A 15528-nucleotide genomic window follows, 5' to 3' on the forward strand; every position below is an offset into this window, starting at 1 on the left:
ATAGGTACAACTGATCAACGGGATGTATAGAGGTTTGAAATACTTTTCATTAGTGTTAAGTGGTATGTTGCCATGGCAACTACATATATAGATTTTGGTTAAACTTAAAGGAGACTTCAGAACTTATGAATTTGAAGAGATTTCCATCAGGGTTGGTATAATTGATCAACAAAAAAGTCGCCAGACAAAGATTTGTCACCTTTATAGCATGTGGGTTGAGTGAATGCAGCAACAATAGTAGAACACATCAGTGAGAGTTTGAGGAAAATTGGACAATCCGTTCTAAAGTTATGAATTTTTGAAGTTTCTGCTCATGCAGTCGAGGCTGGATGAGAAGACTACTATACCTTGTAATGTCACATGTGTACAACGATATAAAGAATGAATAAAGAAAATTCAACATAAATTATTTTCGCTTACAAAAGGATACTCGACTTCTCTTTCAGAAGGCAGGGGGAATAATTTTACCCTTGACATACGTAAGTAGCAAGTCAAAGAAACTATGTGAACTTTATTCAAAAAGTATGGTTTTGTGAAATTCTCATTTCATTTTCCTTAGAATGTGTGCATGTGACATCATACACTGTGGTAGTCTTTTCATCCAGCCGCGACTGTGCAGATACCTTAAAAAATCATAACTTTTGAACGGATTGTACGATTTTTTCCAAGCTTTCTGTGATGTGTCCTACTAATATTGTTGTATTCACTGAATCCACGTGCGCATGAAAGTGGACTTGTCCTTTAAGGACAGATTCTGAAAGAGCAGACTGTAAGCTTTAAAATGATGTATCACACAATTCAAAGGGATTCCCCTAACCTATCTAAATAATAATACCGGTACTGGAAAGAAAGCACACACTCTGGATAAGTATGAACTGAGAAAAGAGGCTGCATTGTCTATTTTAGCGTTTAATCTTTACCAAGCTGTCTCATGTCATTATGTTCATCTTTTCTTCCCCCCTCCAATTTTCATTTGAGTTTGCCATTATTAATTTTTGATGATAAGAACGATGCCACAAGGCATTGTTTCTTAAAAATGCTTCAACTGCTCCTTCAGGTCCAAAATCTACATCAATATATATTATTTTCCTGATCTCCTCAACATTTTCCAAAAATAAAGCATACACCTTTTATGCACTGAGTCCTCCTTTTTGTGGATAATTAAAGGCAAAAACCCAAAATTAGTGCTTGAAAATTATTCTTAAGTGTAAGTTACGGATACAAAGAACCTCTGTAAAAAATGAATCTGTATAATCAATGTTAAGTATTGTTAATAACACAAAATGTGAACAATATTTCTATGATAACATGTTTCCAGACTAAACCGTCCGCATTTATGCTTTAATGAGAAAAATACTGATATCTCTTTATATGTTTGCTTTGATTGCAAAAACTGTATATGGTAGGATGTCTTGTGATACAACTGGGGGGCATTTCATGAAGCGTTTTGTCAGATATTTCGTCTGACAAAATGTTAAAAGCTACTGAAATCCTTGCATCTGATTGGCTGAGAGCATTTTTGTCCGACAAGTTGTCGGACAAAAATGCTTCATGAAATGCCCCCCAGGGGGGCATTTCATGAAGCAGTTTGGTCAGATATTTTTCTGACAAACTGTTACAAACTACAGAAATCCTTGCATCTGATTGGCAGAGAGCAAATTTGTCCGACAACTTGTCGGACAAAATGCTTCATGAAATGCCCCCAGACCTACACATATTATGCATAAAATGTGATATCCTGAACATTTTTTTTTTCAAGTCACTCTCCCAAAAGTGTATAATATAGGACCTTTAAGTTTTTCTTGTGTTTGTTCCTGGCAGATTACTAGTACACAAATGCTCCAATCCATGATGACCTAACGGAAATTAAGGAAATTAAAATGAATATACTGAAAACCAAAACTACAAATACTAATAACTTACTTCATTCTTCTCTCCCCACCCCACCCCACCCCTTCTTTTTGGTTTCTTGATATACTCGTAGATCTAGCTGACTTTGATAATTGTCATTATGTAACATCATCTTCAATTGACAAGGCGATAAAACTTAACAATCATTTCATTATGCTGCTCGACTAATGGGGTTAGTTGAACTATATTGTTTTTAATGTACTATACTTTTTCCTCCTATCAATCACATGTATTTTGGGTGGAATGTATTTTGACATAAAGCATCATAGAATCAACCGCCTTTGGGGTCGGGAATTTTGTCATATCATATTGTGATTTAGATTCTGCTCTATGCCGATTTTGTTTTATTTCTATCAACTTTTTAAACTTCCCCATAGACTTTGTTCACCAGCCAACTACATCCCACCCTCTTTGGATAATGTGAACCAATCAAACATTGCTTTTACTTTTTAATAACATGTCTATACATAGCTATCAGACCAAAAATATTCAAACCGCTTTAAGTCTTTATGAGTGAAATTACAAATATCAATATATTTTTAAAAATATTCAAATTGTCTAAATTCAACTTCATCTATGAAAATAGACTTTTAACCTTTTTAAACATTTGAATAACCCCCACAAGAAATAAGAAACATATAAAGAGGGGAGGTGCGGACTATAAAAATTGCTTACGGGAACCAGGTAATCCCTGCGCTAAACCTATGGAATTCACACAATCTTGGAGGAAACGGGTTAAATTTGTTAGGAAATATGTAGGTCAATACCCAAAACCTTAAGTTCTCAATGGAATATGCAGCTCTTCTACTGGTAAACTAGTAGTTCTGGGAGAAAAAATGAACTGTGACATAGTCCTACACCTGGCTCAGTCATTGCCCAAGATTTAAAGTATCTGAGCCAGAGTCACATGTCACTCTTTGCCATTTCTCTACAGGAGGTAGACAGTACTAAAAAAATCCTTTACCAGAAATTATAGGAAATTATTTAATGAAAAGGTGCTTAAGAAAACTGGACTATTCCAACACACCTCCCTCAGGTCTGCAACACAGACTAACCACCTGTTACCATAGGAAAACCAGTAAAAATGGTGTATTACTGTAAACATGCACACAATATGTCGTATTATGGGTCTGAATTTTAAGACTAGCAACCATGTACATTGCATTGCATTGTACAGAAACCTGGCGAATGCCCTGTGTATAGTCTTTGAATTCAGACACTATTGTTATGTACAAATTAAGGGCATTTTCTCATCTTTTCTGTTAGCGGATTTCTTGGAGCACCCCCTAATTTTGATCCTCATATATATACAAATGTCTGAGGAAAAAATGACACTTTTGTCCGGCGTGTCACGATTATCAGTATATTTGTCACTAAGCCACCCCACTATAAGGTCTTGCGTTAACGTTGTTTGATAAGTCTATGACCTCTTCGTTTGGAAATCCCCCCCCAAAAAAAAAAAAACAAAAACAAAAACAAAAACAAAAAAAACAAGTGGATTTTAGGAACGTCATGTAATCTGAAGCCACAATTTACGGTAGTCTGACCTTCAACAATAGCAAACCAAAATTTGTAATGTGGTAATGCCTCGTTAAGCCATGTAGAGTAGATTTATGACTTGTCAACATTTGACTTCTGCTTTTAAAAGCAGCACCAGTATATACATCCAAGGTACACCATATCATTGTCAGATTAGATTCTTTATTCATTTTCATAAGTCACACATTGATCATGGGACGTCAGCATTGGGCCGAAGGTAACACCATCTTTGCCACTCTGTGACTTTAGAAATGAACTTTGTTTATCTCAGCGTGCTACCAAAGTCCGGATTATTTGTTAACTGGCTGGATATATTGCGCTATCAGGCCTTGGGTACAGGATGTATTGGTGGCTGGTTGGGTTGGTTCCTCTCTGTGCTGATAGCAGCTTTAGAAGGCCAGTAAGGTTGTGGTATGACAGTAGCTGGTTCCTCTGCCTCAGCATCCAAAGTTCAGCTGGTTTGGGACCAGGGAATAGTCCCATGACTAAGGCTAGTGTGTGATGTCAGATTGCACGTATTCTGAGCCAACTGATAAATAGTTAGCACAGTGTTAGAGTGTACACTCTTACGTATCTGATACTTGGACAGGTGGATTGGATGTACCGTTTGGAACATTGACAAGTAATCGATAACAAGGAGGGAACCTGTGGCCCTGTCTGTGCCTTTCTTGCTGGAAATTGTAATTAGAGATTTTTACTTGGCATGCCTAAGCTCAACTCCGTCAGGTAAAGAATTAGGTGTTGATGAATTTCTTGTAAAGCAGCTGTTTAAGCCGACAGCTTTGGGGAAGATTGTAGGTTTAGATGGTTCAGTCGTCACTCGCTATTGGTGGATAACAGTCGTAACAGTGAAGCAAATTTCAGTGCTTGGCTGGTGTAGAATTCAGAGTGATGATAACTTTGGGTATCCATGTACCTCTACTGCTGTGTCTTCTTCCTTGTCATCACAAAGAAACATTTTAAGAAGATGATTTAAAATCAATGTGATGAAATTCAGTGGAATGTGGTATATTGCCTGTGAGTAAGACATTCATGACTGAATACTGAAATGTCAATGTGACTATTCACGCCGTATATTTAGCCTTTCTCTCTCTCTCTCTCTCTCTCTCTCTCTCTGTTTTCAGTGAGGACACGGGAGTGTGGAAGGGAATAAACCCAATGGGAAAAATTGGATACTTCCAACGTGCTGATACGGTTGCTCTTGGCAACGCACAAATGGGGAAACTCAAACGTTGGCGGAGCGGACGTTCGTCTAAGACAGAAAACAGAAGAAGGTAAGAAGTGATAATCATTTGTTTTTGTTTTATTCTCCTCATGGAGTAAGTCATGCAAAGTTTTTTTGTTATCAGTTTGACTCACTGTTGGTCACACGTTTTGTTTTCTTGGCTGCCGTGTTCATGGGTTTTATATTGAACTTCACTCGGCATGAACTTTTGACAAGTTGTGTCCCGCACACTTGTAGTGACATTATCCAACCATCATTGGCTATTTATACTCGGCTTTCTCGTCCTGCATGGCTATCGCTTCATGTTCATTTTGGTTGGCCAACCTGTATGAGTATTTCCCATGTTAGTCAGTGAAAGAAGTCTTGTTCTGTGAGATATGTCAATCAAATTGAAATGAAATTTGTTAGCATGAACATGGATGTAACTGGCATGCATTCATATTCTCAGATACACTTTGAAACTTAACTTAATAAGTGCTTTAAGTAATGTGGTCTTTGAAGAGAGAGAGAAGAAAAAAAATAGAGAATGCTTCAATCTTTCCTTCAATTCAAAAGGCATAGGCATGTCAGTGAGATCATCTGATAATTTGGTCTTTTGAAGTCAAGCTGCCCAACTCATGTGACACCCAGCAGAAATCTGACTTTTTGACCTGTTCCATGTGGAGTTTGCATTACAGGAAAAGTTATTAGGGAGTGCTCCCCTCCCTCCCACCCCCACTGTGCACTTCAAAATTATATATCTTTTTGGATTAAAAGTTGAAACCGAAACATTCCAGGGATAATTTAGTTTGCCAAAGTCTGATTTTGTTACAAAAGGCCTTGCTTGGATGAAAACGCTGCAAAACTTACTAAGTGAGACTCTGGCAGTGAAGCAAATGTTTGAATTAAAGTTACCAATCTTTCCTGGTTTCACAATCTTCCTTACATTTCGCACCAAAGCTGATTCTTGTTTTGCCATTCTTGACAGGCAGAACAAAATTGTAATTTTTCCCTTTTTGATAAGTAATGATTCAAATTACATTTGTAGGTCAGCCATCATTCTTTTATATGTCAATCAAAGAGGCAATTTATGGGCATTGTTCTATGAATACTGGAATATCGAGATACTTTGGTAAAGTGGACATCTTTAGGTTTCCAAAAGTACATGAATTACATAGCTGTAAATGCCACTGCTTTCTCACGCAATAAAGTAACATTTAGAGTAGCTTAGAGTTTGGGAATGTGACATCACACAAATAGTGATTCAAATAATAAATCAGAAGGAAGATATTTGCTGAAAATTTATACAATAATCCCATTCTTCGTTGCATTTCCCTCACGCATGGTCTTTGGAAACATCATTATGTGTTTGTGTTTTGTAATTCAGTGATACAGGATTTCAGTGAATATTAATTTGGAATCTTAACATTCATGCCTGCACCCCTGGGGGTGCCAGAGACATAATGCTTTTTTTTTTTTGGGGGGGGGGGGGTCAGTTTGTCTGTCTGTTTATCTGTACACCCCAGGGGCCCGTTTCATATAATTTGTTATCAGTGACAACTGCCACATTTCTATGACAAATTTTCTCTCAGCCAATCAGATGCAAGGATTTCAGTAGCTTGTCACATCTATGACAACTTGTCACTGATGACAAGTTTTATGAAACGGGCCCCAGGTCTTGTTCATACTGCATTAAAAAAAAAAATCCTCTTTAGGCAGACTTTGTGATGCGAAGATGGCTTGATAAGATTTTTGACAAAATCCCACAAGGTTAAAGATGAAAGGTCACTAAACTCTGGTGTAAAATATCATTTTCAAGCCCTGACTAAAGCTCTGAATGGCCAAGGGTAATTTGGTTTAGATAAAAATACAGGAATTAGTGGACAATGAAATGAAATTATAGGGTGAAATGTCAAGGTGAAAAAGTCACTGAATTTTGCTTTTGTAGCCATAACTTGAGCTAGAAAAAACAAGTAGTAGGCCTAATGCAACTTTGTCAGGGTAGAAATCAAATGGAAAATGTTTTTGTGATGTGAAGGAGGTTTATGGTCAGTACAGCTGGTCAAAGGTGAAGATAATTAATTGAAGCTAAAATGAAAGGGAAAGGCAATAATGAAAGTGGAAGACAGTTATTGCGTGAGAAGGCAGTGACATCCTAGTGACATTGCTCTGCAGTCCAATTGCTCTAGTTCTACTCCAAGTTGAGATGATTCATCCTCAGGTTTATGTCTCATGAGTGTCATCCTCTCTTTTTTCACCTACCATACATAAATGTTAATGCAACATTTAGAGTTGCTGGGGTTTGAATCTTTCACCCATGATTCACTGTGGATGTGGTTTGCGGTCGGTGGCAACAAATTATGCTTGTTATGTGAAGTGCAAGATTAGAGTTTCAAGTTTCAATCCAAGTCTTGAATACATGGAAGGCACCAGTGGAAACACGCTTTCCTTTGCTCTGAATTGTGTTCACACTACATGCAGTGCGTACAAATTTAATGTTCTCTTCTGCTGCACTGAGCAATGTTTGCATTTCTCTTCTTGCTTAATGTAGTTTCCAAATTTGGAATAACATCCCCATGTGAAAGCCTCACTTATAAATTGTTGTTTTTACTTTAAAGCAAGCATCTCTGGCTCAAATTAGGCAACAGCAGAAAAGCGAAGGGAGCTTTAATATTAGTTTCATCATGGCTGGGATGTCCGGGAGCTAATCACATACCAGAAAGCAATTTTGGAGTAGCAGGTTTTTCTGCTTGTATATTTTTCAAGAATCAGAAAAAAAAGACCTCAGGTTGGACAAAATGTTGGTCTGGTATCTTTTTTTTTTTCTTCTTTTTTTTGACAGATGTTGGGAGCTATCTGTTGGAATAGGGAGATATTTCCATATTTTCCATATTTTGTTATATGCTTATTTGGAAGTTGGTATCATATCTAACCATGTAATGGCCACAAAATGGAAGGCCCGTGTTACGGGCACACAGAAATTTACATAGTTTCATAGACTGGCGGGGTATTTGGTGCAGAATCAGTTTAAAGATTCCTATGCCAAAGTGATAATTTAAAATTGACAAGGCCAACACCATATACTACATGCATTCATACCTATGTACTCACACCATCTTGTTTTAATACTCCACATGCATTTTAATATTTGATTTCATTGGGTTTGGCTTAAAGTATGATTTATCCATCGAACCATTTTCAGCATTCTATACGCATCCCAGAGACCTAAGAGACAGAGGTAAGACATGGATTGAAATGAAGAAAAAATAACCATTCCAGGCTTGCTGACAAATTAACTAGAATCCCAACTTTTATTTTATCATTACTTCACCACATTATAAGACACACACACAAAAAAGTCATTTTCTGAATCACAGATTCTTTTTCTAGAAATCTCACAAGAATGCTTCTTCACAGCATGCAGTTTGTGTGGAACCTGGAAAATTAATGAATTATTTCCTATAATGTATTCTCTATAAACATTCTAATTTCACAAAGGTACTTTCTTTTTCCACCGCATCTTGTGTATGAGCACTCTATGCATTTTGTGTACAGTTTTGCATTGTGTGTTTCATTCAATGGAGCTTGGGCACTGTGTGTTCTTTGCATGCTCCTAGCTCCTCTCTCTGGTAAAATTTCAGCTTTGTGATTGCACTGGACTGTCAAATCACTGTCTACATTTATTTGATTTTAATTGATTTTAATTTGTTTTCCTCTTTTATACTTCTGTCATTCACAAAAACAAGAAGAAGAGCATACATTTATTCAATTCGCTTCTCTTTTGTTATTTATTTATTTTTTGTGTGTAGCACTATTTTCCATTTGGTATTTGCTCAATTTGGATTGGAATCTCGCTTCCCATCACGTGTGCCTGTGTTTGTTTGATCAACCTCCTTGGTTTGATTTTCATGCTTTTTTAGACTCTTACTGAATTTTATTCACCATTGACTGCATTACGTTTTGTAAGTCTTTACTCAAAGTATCAAACATTTTAATGTTTTGCAGTGCCACAATTCTCTTTTGCATTCATGAGCAAGAATGTTACTAAAAGATGGTAGGCTTCTTAATTACAAAAATTATGTGTTTCTCTGGCATTTGTTTCATTGTTAAGAGCTGTTCTAGTTGTATTACCTCTGTGGACTTCCAAAAGATTTTTTTCTTCACTTTTTTTTTTGTTTTCAATTTGAGATGTAAATTGCATGTTGCAATAGATGACAAGTAGTTTTCTTTCAAGCAATTGTTCATGCCTGCTATCACATGAAAGGTGAAAGTACAGTTTGTACCCTGGTGATATGGGTGAGCCAAAAACACCATCATCCAGGGTCCTGCCTCTCCCACCTCTCCCCTTCCCTAGCCCACTGAGCTTTCCTCCAGTGCTGCTCACACACCAAGAATAACAAAGGGATTTGTTTTGATATTCAGTGCAGTATAAACCCATATGTATGCTTCAATGCTTGGCTTTTTGGAGTCAGATAATTCTGGTGCACACTTGGTAGGGGAGTTACCACAATTCTGTTAACCCGTTGAAAACTAGCCCCCCCCCCCCCCCCCCCCCCCAATACTCTGGCAGGTGTCTATGGGAAATGCATGTTGTTGTAGCAAACTCAGCTCGTCGTCGATGGGTTAATGTAGACACCAATACGTCAGTAACTCTTTAAAGACCAAATCCATAAACATTTCTAACTGGAGTCTGTGGAAAGCCATTGCTAGATGCAAGCATGAATCTGTCTCTAACCCGTTGAGGACGAGTCCCGAGTATACTCAAAGGAAGGTGTGTATGGGAAATGCATGTTGTAGCAAAATCAGTCCGTCCTCAACGGGTTAAAGGGTCAAGTGAACACCCTTCCATGTTCAGTGCAGTGGGACGTGTTCATGTGTTTCATGTTACAACAGGTATCAAAGACCTGAAAGAGATCGTTATATGAGAAGTCGTGTGATCTACCTACAGGAAGCTCGATTATGGCCTAAATTTGTGGCAGGAATGAAAAAACAAAAAAACAACCTTCAGAGGGAGTTAATGTCTAATTGTCAACATGCATGACAATTTCACTAAATGTTGGACTAATGCTGTTCATGAATCTTGTTATGATGCAAACAGGAAAGTATATGAAATGGTGGAGGGCCAAATATACAGTTATGTATCTCTTCATTATACATGTAGTTTATCAACCTGCTGGAAAATGTCTCAGTTATGATAGCCTTCCTATCCAATCAAATCCTTGCTTCCATTGCATGTGGGAAGACCAAATGATGTCTTCTCTCTTATTGGTTCTTGCCTAATCTAACTGACTATTTTCTGGGACAAGGTATGGAGGATAACATGTGCATATTATCATTAATGTTATAAAGGACAAGCTTGTTAATGGGGACCACAGCAAACACAGTACTCAGTGCATGGCACTGGTGTGTGGATTCTAATGAACTGAACAGTAGAGGGAGCTGTTGTGAAGTGTTGAAATATCCCTGTCAAACATACAAAGATTGTGACTCTGGATTGCTCTTCTTTTTTGTTTGTTTTGTATTCTCTTGCTTTTCATTTTTGGCTTTCTTGTTTGTTTGTCTTTAGCACCATATTTTGCTTATTTTGATGAAATGGCATTCCTTTAATATGTTGCAATATGTGTAGATATTTTAGTAGGAATATCAAAGTAAGTATCAGATCTATGTAATGCTCATCTTGTTTGGGGTTTAAATAGCAAGAGTGAGTGTGGAAAGACTGTAATAGGAAGGTTGATAATGTTTGTATGATTTTACAAGTGTGGCACCCAAGCAAGGGTGCATCATATTTGTTGTGTGTATATGTAGAGTGTATGGCTGCTCATGCATTCATATGATTGTAACACTGAGATGAATGTAGTAAGTCTTGCTAGATGATCTCCGCTCTTGGAAGAGTGGTCATTCTAACTGACCATTGGAGTGACCATTGGTCAACTCATTGAGGAGTCAGACTGGTGTCACTCTAAAGTCCAGACACTTCTCTCTTTAAGTTGACTAATAAATCTGACAGTGCTGTTTGCACTACCCCCTCCCTTTCTCCTTTCCTATTCAGGCTCTCTCCTTTTTCCTCTCTCTGTCTCTGTAGCACCTGTTAATTAGTAACAGGATCTAGAATCCGTTGATTAACTTTTTAGCAGCCAGACTCCAGACCATCTGCTGGTGTATTTATTTCTAGAAACTATTCCACTGGCTCCACCACTGTGATGAAATATAGACATTTCTGGGTTGTGAATCATTCACATGGTCAGACATGCTGTTATATTTGGTAAACGGCCTCAACTCTTTCGGTACCAGAGACTGTTGGGCAGTGTATACAGTGGACTGTATCAGGGTTAGTGGTAAGGTTAGAGTAAAGATTAGGGTTACAGTTAGGTTTTGGTATAGGGTAAGGATTAGGTTCAGGATTAGGATTAGGGTAAGGGTCCGGGGTAATTGCCCAGGGGGTAATTGCCCTAGACCTGTTATGGACTTCACTTTGCCAATCAGCACTCATGGCATGCAAAGTGCTAATTCTAATCTTACAGACACTATCAACCAGCAAGTAAATAAAATTTGTGGCTTATAACATACATGTCAGTTCTACATACCCATGTACACCTGATTAATCCGTTAAAGACCAGTCCCAAGAATACTCAGGCAGGTGTCTATGGGAAATGCATGTTAAAGGAAAAGCTGTCCGTCCTCAACAGGTTAATATCACAGAGGATATGCCAGTTCTGTATTCTATCACCTGATTCATTTGAATGATGGATCTTGTGATGTGTATCTATATCAAGCTGTTTGGTGTCCCTGTTTACAGGAACATTATCTTTAGCTGGAGGGAAAAATAGAAAAAGAAAGAAAATGGGGCCTCATACATGCAAGAGTAAATAAATCGTGCAAAGGTATAACAATATAGCGTGAGCCAAACAACCTTGGCATGGGTGGGTGGTCAGGTACTATCAGTGATGTCCTCATCTGGTCCACCTTTCATTAACATCTAATACAACTGTCACAATGTCGTTCTGTTTCACTGATTAGTATACAGACCAGTTGGTGATATATTAATAGATTTTCGGGGCGTATGTGGCCGCCTGAACTTGAAACCAGATCTCTGTTGGGAGACACGCAATATGAAGCGATCTGTCATTGGCATGAGGAACGGGGAGGTAATTAATTTTGGCATCTGCAAGTCATCATGTAGATTTCCACTGACAGACAGACAGACAGACAGACAGACAAACAGACGGACAGACAGACAGACAGACAGACATACTTCTGTGAATGTAAGAGCAATGGACAGAATCAAGGACAAGGTGGAAAAATGATTGAGAATAGACGAGAGCAAAAGGAGTCAAAGAGACAGACAGATGTGAGACAGTAATTAGTAACCTGTAACAGAAAGAGATAAAATGATGATCAGAAGCTTTTTTTTTTCTTTTTTTTTAACAGTCTGACAGTCTGGAAATGCTACATCACTAAAATGTATAGCAAAAAGAAAGGTTTGTTCAGGTCAGGGGCAGAAAGGCATTGATACTCATGTCAAAGGAAAATGGTTGTTAAAGGACAAGTCCACCTTTATATACATAAGGATTGAGAGAATGCAGCAATATTAGTAGAACACATCAGTGAAAGTTTGAGGAAAATTGGACAATCCATTCAAAAGTTACGAATATTGTAAGTAGCTGCGGAGTCACTGCTGGAAGAAAAGACTACTACGGTGTATGATGTCACATGCGTACAACTATATAAGGAAAATAAAAAGAGAATTTCACAAAACTTTACTTTTTGAATAAAGTGCACAGTTCTTCGACTTGCTACTGACGTATGTTAAGGGTAATATTATTCCCCCTGCCTTCTGAAAGAGAGAAGTCGAGTGTTCTTTCGTTATGCGAGAAAAATGGAAATATGTTGAATTTTCTTTATTCTTTCTTGATATCGTTGTACTCATGTGACATCACAAGCTATAGTAGTCTTTTCATCCAGCCGTGACTGAGCAGAAACTTCAAAAATTCATAACTTCTTAACGGATTGTCCGATTTTGCTCAAACTCTCACTGATGTGTTCTAGTAATATTGCTGCATTCACTCAACCCACATGTCTATGAAGGTGAACTTGTCCTTTAACAAGTAGTATGAAAAAAAAACCAGTAAAGCAGAAAGACATTTTGACAATAAGCAGCCATGGAGAATTTTTCTGTGAAGGAGATATTTTCTGTGAAGGAGATATTTTCTGTGAAAGAGGAGAAGAGGAAGAATAAATGATGTAGAGTGGAGTATGAATAATCTTGACTTGTGTCGACTTGGCTAACTAACCATAAAGTCTGGTGGAAATGAATCATTATCTTCACCTGGTGAGTTTTACCTCTACCTGCGTAAGAGAGAAGAGAGAGAGAGAGAAAAAAAAGGGAGTGAGAGAGACGGAGAGGGAGAGATATTAAAGAGATCTGGGCCCCGTTTTATCAAAAGATAAAATCGATTTTAAATTTTCTTATCACACAGTCTGCCATAGACGTACAGTTGAAATCAACTACAATCAATTTTAGCTCTTCATAAGACAGGGCCCTGGCCAGCTTTTGTTAAAAATTTATAGTCAGTGTCGCATGATTCCAGGATGAAACACATATTTTGTGTTTGATAAGAATCCTTCAATAATATCTCTTTTAAATCGTTAGAATATTAAGCAAAATTTGTTCATTTTTGTTCCTTCTTTTGTACCTGACTTGAGGTAAAAGTGTTCAATGCTATCTGATGATTATCAAAGAGAAAAGATAAATTTGCAGAGTTTTTGATGATGGTAAGAAAACCCAAGGATGTCTTCAAGGAGGCACTGACCTCCATGTCATCAGGGGATGTGATCCCATCACGGTTCATTACCTAGCAACCGTCTCTCCCTTTCATCCAGGATGACATATGGTGATGAGGTCTGTTGAGATTAATAGCACTCCTTTAAAGGTGACAGCTCCCTACATGTTAAAGACATTATTTACCATTTGCAGATGAAACAGAAACCCAACTTTAGTGCTTCAAAATATTTCTAAAATGTTAGTTAGGGATAGAAACAGCCAATGTAAAAATGTATAAAATCAGTAGTTGTAATCAATGTTAGGTGATATTGTTAATTATACAAGATGTGAACAATAGTTATAATAAAATTGTTTCTAGAATAAACCATCTACAGTTATGGTTTATTGAGAAAATTGGTGATATCTCCTTATATTTTAGGCTTTCTTGCAAACTTTTTATATGGTAGGATGTTTTGTGATACAACTGACCTACACATATGCTGTAAATGTGATAACTCAAACATTTTTTAAATCACTGTCCAAGTGGTTAACAGCACCTTTAAGTTATTACCTTGGTATGCTTTTTGCCAGTGTCCATGAATTTAGACTTACAAACATAGTAAGGGAAGGCCCACATTGCTATACTATATCACCGATCTCTCATCTTAATAAACCTTACCAGATGTTCATCTAGTCCCATTTTGTCTTTTTATTTGTTGCTAAGTGTTAATACCTACATGTATGCTGCTGACCATATCTATGTCAGATCAGTAGATGACATTAGATAAAAGTCAGTTATTGTTGTTTACAAAAAGCGAAGAAGCAAAGAATGTTTGTTTTCATTAATTTTTCCATGGATTTTTGTTTGTTTGTTTTAGTGCATAATCAACTTTAAGTTGTGGGAAAATCAGTTTTCATTGGAGATGGGACTTGAGAGGCATAAAGTGAATGTTTGTTTCCTTTGTAATATGAGTTGAGATGCAGCCCATGACAAATTTCTGCCTATTCAGTTTCAATTACTGTATACGCTATATATTTCGCGGGGGTTTTATTTTCGCGAATTTTGCGAGTCGGGAGCTATTCGCGAAATTAACAACACGCGAAAATATTACCTTCCAAAATGAATCCCTTGCCTTGATGATACGAACATTTCAGTACTAGTATGCCATGTCACGGCTTACCGAACAGACCATACTGGCTAAGCTTGTTTACGCACCTCCACGTCTACTTACGAATACTGTAGAGAGCCAATCCATTATTGCAAGGGGACCACTCGTCCGAAATCTAGCGCGATGGACTTAACCACTTCAAAAATGTTGAATTCTAACTTACTAGTTCGCAGAGTTTGGTAAGTTTTTTTTTCATTCAGTGTATAACTAGTATCATTCTTATTTGCTAGTAAGTTGAAAATTCACACTTTCTTTGCCACTTCATATTTTCTCTGGTCCCCCAATCGCGAATTTAACCACTCGCGAAAATGTGTGACAGCGGCAATTCGCGAAAATTTATGTACGCAAAAATTATAGCGTATACAGTACAAATTGTGTTGCTTGTCATCGTTTGCATGTTTAGTGCATGTTGAGAGGTGCTTTGGTAGGGGATGTTATAAACAGGAAGTCAGGCTGTTTTCAATATTTTATATCTGCGAAGGATTCATTTTCATGAACTTCCTGTGATAAAGCCATCGTGTGCCATCTTATGATAACATACTTGATACTTAAAGATTTTGATCCTCTTTCAAGTGAATTTCCAAAAAAGGAAGAGTTTAGATTTAATTCCATGGCTGTCTGCTATATGGGTGTGGCAAGTGGATGTCCATTCGTAATTTCTGAGCATTTCTCAAATCATGATTCTGCAGAAAGATTAGTGGTCGTAGAAAGCACACTTATACAGCTCATCATTTATTATAGTTTCATCACTTTCAGTAATATTCATGTAGTGGCAGAAAAACGATCCTGAATTTGTTGGACAATGAATTCAGAATTTTCAATGTTTGTCTTCATTTCTTTGATCTTTTTTCATTCAGCTGTCTTCTCAATTTCTGCAACAAAATATTTCTTAAACTCATTTTGCCTAGCCGATGACCAAAGACACTCTTTATGTTATTTTGAGG

At 37.4% G+C, this 15528-nt stretch overlaps 1 protein-coding gene across 1 annotated transcript in view; it reads left to right on the forward strand.

Moving 5' to 3' along the window:
- Window positions 1-15528, forward strand: part of LOC139731977 (uncharacterized) — a 171424-nt gene that overhangs the window by 112331 nt on the left and 43565 nt on the right. Inside the window, exons 10-11 of the mRNA XM_071642886.1 lie at window positions 4575-4724; window positions 7857-7892. Coding sequence (XP_071498987.1) covers window positions 4575-4724; window positions 7857-7892 — 186 coding nt within the window. The remainder of the gene's footprint in view (window positions 1-4574; window positions 4725-7856; window positions 7893-15528) is intronic.

The sequence above is a fragment of the Diadema antillarum genome, unplaced genomic scaffold, assembly GCF_040938485.1.
Source record: "Diadema antillarum isolate AM-2024a unplaced genomic scaffold, OU_Dant_1.0 scf00000002, whole genome shotgun sequence".
Lineage (NCBI taxonomy): Eukaryota > Metazoa > Echinodermata > Echinoidea > Diadematoida > Diadematidae > Diadema > Diadema antillarum.